The following is a 9,087-nucleotide window of genomic DNA, read 5'->3' on the forward strand; positions in this document are numbered from 1 at the left end:
AGTTCCATCTATGTGAAGATAAGTCAAAGGTCCTGCTCAACCATGTCTGGCTTCACTTGGAAGCATGAATGAGATGTTTCCTCTGAGTTGACCCTCTTCTTTGTAGACCTGACACTGCCTCAAGTCCATCTTGTGGGGTCTCCATGTCCTCCCTGAACAAGAAGACAGGTGACTCACCACAGTTACAGGACATTTTGAGAGATGTTCCATAGTCCCCTGGAAGTTGGTCGACCTTGGAGGGCAAGGGGCAAAAACTGTCCTTTAAGTCCCTCTGACCACATTAGTATAGGCCTTAAAGTATGGCTGTTAAACATCCAAAAAGGTTAGTTCCACCAGTCTGGTACTTTTAATTATCATGTGCTGTGTAGATAAGGCTTAGGTAAAAAACCAAATATTCTCAGATAAACACTGACTAGATATATATTTTGTTCCTTAAACTAGTTGACTAAACTATGACCATAGAAGGTTGTGATCATTCATTAAAGGAGAGCCAAGCGGGGTCACTGGACCCTCACTGGAGTATCCAGCCACTCTTCCTAGCCAACTGTATGTAATTTGACCCGAATCACAAATGGCCTCCTAGATTTGGGGAGGGCTAAAGTACACAATCTGCGGAAGGCTAGGAAGAGAAGGCATGACCCACGCTGGGTAAAGGCTATCCAGTGTGCAAACCCTCAGGTCATACATACACCTCAGCAACCCCTCAGTTACCTAAGTAAGTTCAATAAATTCATTGGTTCCCCAGTAAAACTTTAATCAAACATTGGCTTGACACTAAAACCTTAAAAGGGAATAAGCATTGCTTAGCATCCCCAGGAAAAGAATTTCCACAACCGATGGAAAATTTACTTGTTAATGCTATTATGTCTCATAATTATTCAAAAAAAAAGAAAATGAGAATGTAAAATATGTTAAAATGATATGGGAATGGAGATATTTTCCAAAATAGACAGAAAAAGTGAGAAAGCCTAAGCAAGTGATGAAGGTCTGTGTAGGTTTGTTATGATGTATAAAGGATGAGACAAAAATAATATACACATTACCTTAAAATTTCTATGGTCATAGTTTAGCCAGCTTCCACTCTTAATCTTGCTACTTGCTGGCTATGAGTCTTATCTCAGGACTCAGTTTCCCTCCTGTCTTCAGTGGGACAAGCAATTCCCAGGTCACGGGCCTGTTGTGGTGGGCTTGTATGTACACAGTAACATAGCACAGCTCCTGCATGCACTGGGGGCCCACTGCAGTGTCCTATATGTTCCAATGGCATTGTGTGGTGGGCATTGTGCCCAACTCATGCAGTCCTGGCTTATTTGGGCAGCAGCCCTCAGTTTGCAGTAACTGACCTAAGCTTTAGGACTGAGCCTCTACTGGTTTAGACCCAAACCACCTATATTACGCCCAGCTCCTTTTCAACACGCTCAAGCCCGTCAACAGCAAATCCTGCTAGCCAGACCTTTAGGTAGTCCTGGATTTCCCCAACTCCTACCACTACAGCAGACTCTGGGGTGAACGACTTGTGTCCTGGACAGGTGCTCTTCCGTTTCCTCCTTTCTTCCCTTCCTCTCCAGTGGGCAACGTTTGGCTACTTCTGTTCACGAGCCACGGTGCTCCCATGAATGCTGATAGCCAAGGGCCTGCTGGGCTCTGGGAATCCCCTGTACCCCCAAGTTCACACAGGAGTGGCAACCCTCAGAAGAAGGTTGCTATGATTACTTAAAACTGCACTCTCCTGCCGCACAGCCCTTCTGGCTCTCCGTCTCCTCTCTACATGTGCTGTTCCCTCTGCCTGGAGTGCTTGTCCCCTTAGGGTCTCAGAAGTCCTTCCAGTTTCCTGGATGCTGCCTCCTCAGGCAGACCTCCCTGCTCACCCCTGCCCTGGAGCCTCTCCCTTCCCTCCCAGCTCCACTGCAGGCCTTCAGGGTTCAAGGTATTTCTGTTTCCCCAGCCCCTGTTTCCAGCCCATTGACTGGCATGATAAGTATTTATTCATCTAAAACAGGAAGCTTGGGCTAGGGCGACGGCTCAGCCAGTAAGGTGCTGCGTAAGCCTGATAACCTGAGTTCTAGCCCAGCACCATGTAAAAAGCCAGGCACGGTGGCACACACCCATAATCCTAGTGCTGGGGAGGTAGAGACAGAGGAGCCCTGGATCTTGCCAGCCAGACAGCCTAGCCTAATTGAGTTCCAGGTTTACTGAAAGACCCTGTCTTAATAAATAAGGGGAAGAGTGATTGAGGAAGACCCCAATATCAGCCTCTGGCCTGCACACACACACACACACACACACACACACACACACACACGCACACACACGCACATGCACATATTCAAACACTCTCATATACACACATGCACACATGTATGTACACATGTACACATACAAGTAAACACACATACACATATGCACACCCTCATGAACACACATGCACACACGTACACACAGAGACACAATACATGCAGCACACACATACACATGCACAGAACACACATGTACACACAAGTACACACGCATATATCCATGCATGCAGATACACACACATGCACATACATGTACACAGATGTACACATAAGTACACAGTACATGCAACACCACACATACACATATGCATAGAGAACACAGAAAAAGTTCACATGTGCATATATATCCATGTACACAAATACACATACACATGTACAAACATGTACACACATACACAGCACACATGCACACATTCACATCCACACACATCCACCTGCACACACAGGATCCCGCAGAAGCTGCTTGAGGTTTTTCTTGGCCTGCGCCTCCTTTCTGGGCACAGATATTTCTGTATCTGCATCATAGATGTCGAATCACTGGTGTGAGTGAACGTTGTATGTGCCCGATGTTGGCCCGCCCTGTTAGACCAGATCAGCTTGTCACTGGAGTAAGAGCTAAACATGGTAATGAGAGTGCACTAATTATATCTTACGTTTAACATTATTTTTATCATACGTAAAACTGCACTAATTTTTTAGAGTGAACAAAGACTGAATCACATTTTTCTGTTTCTGGTGGAATTTTTCTGACAGGATGGCATGGTGCCATGTTAGGGTCCTTGTTAGATCTTCACAGACCAAGCAGAAAGAGGGCCGCTTTTTGCAAAACCGCTTGAGGGCTTCCTAAGTTTTCCTAAGGGTCTCTCTTGGAACTTTGATATTTAAATTATTCTCTTTTGGGGCGCTTACTCATTAGCCCCATTGATTTCTCCTCTGTTAATTATTCAGGGTCAGACCCTTCTACACAGCCACTGGTAGGTAGTATTTTCTGAGTACTTACCACAGGCCAGGCTCAGGATGTGGGCTCAGGATGAATTTTCACTGCAGCTGTATATGCAGGTTACATTATCATGTATATGTTAGAAGGAAACCCAGACTCAGAGAACCCGACTGAGCTGTCCATGATCTTTCATCTTGTGAGGGCCGTGAAGGACTTTAATAGTGGTCTGCTTGCTTAACCCTCCTTGGCATGTGAATTTAGCCACACTTACCACTGTCATGGGTTTCCTGGGTGCCTGCCTCTTTGGGGTGATCTCATCTTCAGGCGAAATGAAGCTGCATTCTGTGTGCATGCTGACTGGGAGTTCCTTGTCACACCATGTGTGAACCTGACCCACAACTGACCGAGTAGTATCACAAGCTACTTAGAAGGCAGTGATGATTGGGGTGGTGGACTTTTGAATGAGCTGTCCCCTCCATTTGGGATGTGTGTGTGTGTGTGTGTGTGTGTGTGTACCCATACATGGAGGCCAGAGGACAACCTTGGGTGTCATTCCTCAGGTACTAGCAATCTTTCTTTTCTTTTTTCTTTTCTTTCTTTTTTTTTTTTTTTTTTCAGCAATATATCTACTTCGAGCTTGCCAAGTAGGCTAGATCTCAGGGATCCACCTGTCTCCATCTCCTTAGCACTGATAAGTATGTGCTACCGTGCCTGACTTTGGTTTTTATTTTTTAAATATTTTTTATTTTTTGGTGTTTTTGAGACAAGGTCTCCCTGTAGCTCCAGCTGTCCTGGAACTCACTATGTAGACCAGGCTGGCCTTGAACTCACAGACATCCGCCTGCCTCTGCCTCCTGAATGCTGGGATCAAGCATGCGCCACCACACCTGGCTGACTTTGGTTTTTAATGTGGGTCCTGGTCCTTAAACCCAGGTCCTTATGCTTGTGGGGAAAGCTCATCACTGACTGAGCTCTGTCCCCAGACCCCTCCATCCATAAATTTTATGTTTGGCAGGGGAAGAAACTGCATGAAAGTACTCCTGGTGGGTTCACACTTTAGTATCATGGAAAGTAAGCCTTGAAGACTGGACTGGGGTTCGGGGGAAGCAGAGGGAAAGAGATGCCACGACATCAAGTTAGCTGCACGGCACACCCACCCTGGGCCAGGTTTCTTGGGAGGATTAAAGAGTCTGTACCATATACCAGGGACAATGGCATCTTCACACTCATTTTACACATGCGGAAACTGAGGCATGGGGTGGTGAAGGCAGGTGGCCTTGGCAGTTAGATCTAGATTTGAATTTGAATGTGTGGGTCTTTGTGCATTATCCTGCACTGTCTTCTTGGAATGAAGAGATGCACTGGGGATGTGGGGATAGTCAGGGGACAGTCAAGTGGCAGGATGTGAGAAGCAAGGCTCTAGGGATCAGGTTCCCAGGATGTCCCAAGCCAACTTGTCTGTCCCATGGGCCACTACTTGGATCCTCCAATCCCTTATTTTTGGGAGCAGAGTGTTCTCCAGGGAAGGAGGGAAAATGGCCCTTCTGACCACTTGATTTCTGTCACTTCCAAAAGCCCAGAACATGTCACTCCCCAGTTGAGGAGTTTCAGCAAAGTCTCTTCCCTGCTGGGCTTAGAAATGTCAGGTTGACCAGATGGAGAAGAGCAGGGTGAGGCGGAGGGACAGAATGAGGTTTCCAGCAGAGCCCCTGGAACAGACAGGGAGTGTGTCTCTTGATTCATGTACCAATTACATGCAGTGTATCCCATTACAGGGCTAATAGGAAATAAACCAGGGAGCATCTGCCCATCCGGCCTACACATGCTCAAGATTGCTCAGGCCTGGCCAGCCCCGGAGGGTTGAGTCATGGGGCCAAGTGTTGGCTCATCCAGTGCACCTTTTAAAAGGGTCATGTGTACTTCCCTGTCAGTCTGCCTAGGTGAGGAATCCTTTGTGGGTATACCCCATCCTTTGTGGAGTCTTGGCTGATTTCATGAGTGATGCCCCTTGCTTTGTCCCTGCTCTGTGGCCTCAGAGCTGTGGCCAGCGGTGGGTTGTATGTGGCCTGGGGCAGCCACAAGAGGCCCCCCAGACCAATGCAGCCCTGAGGATATAAAACATGGGAGGCGGTAGAAATGGGATTTTAGCCAGCTCTCTCTGCTGGTGCTGTGTTTAACCCACAATCTCTGTGGTCCTGGGCAATCTAGGGGAGAGAGGTAGAGACTCGGGTACAGGTCAGAGAGAATCCACCTGGAAGAGAGCAAGTGGCCAGGCCTCAGGGAACAGGCCTTGGGCATGGCACCCACCTTGTGTCACCTCCTCCTCTCTTCTCAGACCCCTGCTCCGTCTGCCTCCCCTTTGGGGTCCCGTTTTCCTCTAGTCTCTCTTCCCATGCTAAGTTGACTCTGTTACGACTGTGGAAAGTGGTCTTGGGATCCAAATGGACTCTGGAGGAAATAGAGAAATAATTATCAGCTTTGAAAGAAGCGCTGCATCCTGTCAGAACCCAGGAAATGCAACCCAGCTGACAGATGCCCAGACATTGTTTCACCAAAGGGAGGGATGCGGCCAGGATGCTCTGCAGGCAATGGCTTCTGCTCACTCTGAGCTTTTTATTCAGCTTGCAACTCTGGGGGGGATGTCCCTGGGGATGTCTTAGGATATAAAAGATTCAAATCTTGAACAAAAAAAATCTGAACCAGTGTAATGCTCAAACTGGGCATCACAGACAATGGTCCCCAAGCACCCACCTGGGGCCAGGTTGCACTGGAGCTGGGAGCTAGAGTATTCCAGTTGGGGTCAAACACACGCGGGGATGGAGTGACTCTGGCGCAAAGTGGGCAAGGGCACACTTGACACACAGACTTGACCCTCCTCCTTTGACTAGAACCTGGTGGTTCTGGAATGTCAGCCCTGAAATGGGAGGGGTGGAGCCTCTGAGGAAGTTAGGAGAAACACTGCATTGGGCTCCCCCTGTACTGGGGACCTCAGTTTTCTTGCTTGTGAAAAGATATATGCATGCTTCACAATTGAGTCACCATCCAAGATGAAAAGAGGTAATGTGTGACAAGGGCTAAGCATGGAGACCAGCAGAAAGTAGGAATCTGAACCATGCTTTTAGATGGTGAGGAAGCTTAAGGCTGTGCACAGTTGAGCAGAGGACAGGCACAGAGCAGCTTGCCCTCCTGGGGAAATTGTACACGGTTTATGGAACAGCAGACTGAGGAAGGGTGTGGATAAGATGGACCTAAAGAGGTAGGAGGGACTGAGCAGTGGAGGGCTCTGACTGTCATGCTGGAGAATCATCTGTTGTCTTTGATCAAGGGGTGTGCTGGATATCGGCTTGGGGCTAATAAACATTTACCAGTGGACGCAATACTAAGTCTAACCAGTAGAGGGTGCTAAAGGAAAACTGTCATTTCTGTGATCTCATTATGTCGTCTTACTCCTGGGGCTGGTTGTGAGCAGGGGCTTCCACACCAGCTTTTGTCTACCTGTCAGTGATGTATAGGAGACTCAACTCATGTTCCGGGGAGATGTAACCAAGGGCTGGTGTCTGAGATCTGAATACAGCCCCCTCCCCCATATTCATGTTGAAACTTGACAATGTGATAATATGGGAAAGATTAAGTCACGAGGGCAGTGCCCTCATAGGTGGATTAGCAAGCCTGTAAAAGGGCCGGAGGGAGCTAGCTGGCCCCTTGATCTCCCATCCCTTCGCCTATTCACTGCCAAGCTCAAAAAATGATTTATTTGTGTGTGTGTGTGTGTGTGTGTGTGTGTGTGTCTGTGTGTCTGTGGTGTGTGTGTATGTGTGTGTGTATGTGTGTCTGTGGTGTGTGTGTCTGTGTGTCTGTGGTGTGTGTGTCTGTGTGTCTGTGTGTCTGTGGTGTGTGTGTGTGTGTGTGTGTGTGTGTGTATATGTGTGTGTATGAACACTTTGCAGGTGCCCATGGAGGCCAGAAGATGGCATCAGATCCCTTGGTGCTGGAGTTAAACAGGTACATGTGAACCTCCCAACATGGTTGCTAGGAAGGGAATTCCAATCCTCTGTAAGAGCAGAGAGTGGTTTTTACTACTGATCCATCTCCCCAGCCCTACTTCCAGGCTTCTCAGAGCATTTTAGAAATTCACAGGACCCAGCAGGCAAGTCACTATCTTAGAAAAAGAGAACAGCCCTCACCAGACACCAAGCCTACTGTGGTCTTGATCTTGGACTTCCCAGACTCAGAACTGTGAGTACTAGGTGAGTCTGATGCATAAATGACCCAGTGTGTACTGTTTGATTTCAGCAGCAGCACCAGGCATGCCCAATGTGCCGTAGCAAACTTGACCACCAATGGGTCCTTGTTAGGTACACTCTCTCCAGGGAGGTCTGAACCTGCCTTGCGGTGGGGTGGGGCTTCTTTGAAATGTGTATCTTCCTTGGAGCCCTGCCTCAGCCCCACACAGGAGTCTGCTCTTTCTACCAGCTCTCTTCTGATTTTTATTCTTGGTTGTTATTCTCCTTGCTGCTAGCTAGTTGGTAATTCCCAGTGTTGAATTTCTGCTAGTTTGATCTTCTGACTGGATCCTGACTGCCGAAGGGTAACTGTGGTTTAGAGGGAAGAGTATCAGATCCTCTGTGGCAGGAGACCCAGGCCTCTAAGGCTGTGTGACATTGGCTAGTCTACCCTCCCTTTCTGGGCTTCAGCATTTCTTATCTACTAGGAGTGGTTTGGATTAGGTGGCCCAGATTCCCCTTCCAGCTTTGCCCATCCTTCTTCATGGCTGCATGGGTTCCTTAAGTCTTCAGAACCCGCTTTTCTGGTGGCACAGGGTGTCATCCTCAGAGAAGGGCCAGAGGCATCAGGCAAGTACACTGGTCTAAAATCACGGCTTGAGTCTTGGTGTGTCTCTGCTTCTGAGGTGCCAGATGATGGCAGGCAGAACTCTAGGTCTCTCGAAGACTCAGTTTCCTCACTTGTATGTGGTCTTCATGCTTGCTTCATGGGCTGAGGGAGCACTGGACTTGGAAGAGAGCAGATGACTTTTTATTGACTGGCTGCTGTTCGGAAGTTAGATTTCAGAATATGGGTAGGGTGTGTCCAGGCTCAGCCTTGGCTTATCTGAATTGGTTTGGACTGATCAGCTGGAAGAGGGTCAGGAAGAAGGGACCTGCCCTGTGCTCTTGCAGAGGACCTGGATTCAAATCCCAGCACCCACGCTGCAGCTAACAACTGTCTATCACTCCAGTTCTAGGGGATCCAATGTCCTCTTCTGGCCTCTGTGGGCATTGCACGACACAGGTGCCTTACGTACATGCAGACAAAACCCTCATACACAAAAAATATGTTTTTTAAAAAAAGTCAGATCATAATAAAATCTGCCTACAATACCGGAGTCTTTCAAGTCCTTCCAACACCAGGATCTCCAGGTTTCTTCTTGGCCTGGCTTCTGCACCTCTGACCTCACCGATCTCCCTTTTATTCTGGCTTTCTAAAACCACGCCCCTGGTTCCTTTCAGTTCCTCTAGCACCCCAGACTTGGTACTTTTGAGGACTGCTGTAGGCATTGCTGGCTCCCTCATCGACTGTGTTCCTTTTCTCATGGCTGTGGCCACACACCTGATAAGAAGCAGCTTTAGGGAGGAAGGGTTTGCTTTGGTTTGCTGTGTGAGGGACGCAGTCCATCAAGGTGTGAGGTGTGTGCAGTAGAGAGAAATGAATGCTGCCTGGGACCTCAGTCCGTGGCATGGTGCTGCCTGCCCACATTCAGGGTGTGATTCTCTCTTCAGTTAAGTCTTTCTGGAAAACCTCATAGACACACCCAGAGGTGTTTGTTTCCATGGTGATTTTAAATCCAGTAGG

The 9,087-nt window shown here is 48.1% G+C and overlaps 1 protein-coding gene across 1 annotated transcript in view; it reads right to left on the reverse strand.

Moving 5' to 3' along the window:
- Positions 1 to 8,807, reverse strand: part of Isx (intestine specific homeobox) — a 56,316-nt gene extending 47,509 nt beyond the window's left edge. Inside the window, exons 1-2 of the mRNA XM_008843100.3 lie at positions 8,617 to 8,807; positions 5,545 to 5,685 (exon numbers count right to left, since the gene is read on the reverse strand). Coding sequence (XP_008841322.2) covers positions 5,545 to 5,685; positions 8,617 to 8,807 — 332 coding nt within the window. The remainder of the gene's footprint in view (positions 1 to 5,544; positions 5,686 to 8,616) is intronic.
- Between the last annotated feature and the right edge of the window lie 280 nt (positions 8,808 to 9,087).

This window comes from Nannospalax galili, unplaced genomic scaffold, assembly GCF_000622305.1.
Source record: "Nannospalax galili isolate Female #2095 unplaced genomic scaffold, S.galili_v1.0 scaffold39, whole genome shotgun sequence".
Lineage (NCBI taxonomy): Eukaryota > Metazoa > Chordata > Mammalia > Rodentia > Spalacidae > Nannospalax > Nannospalax galili.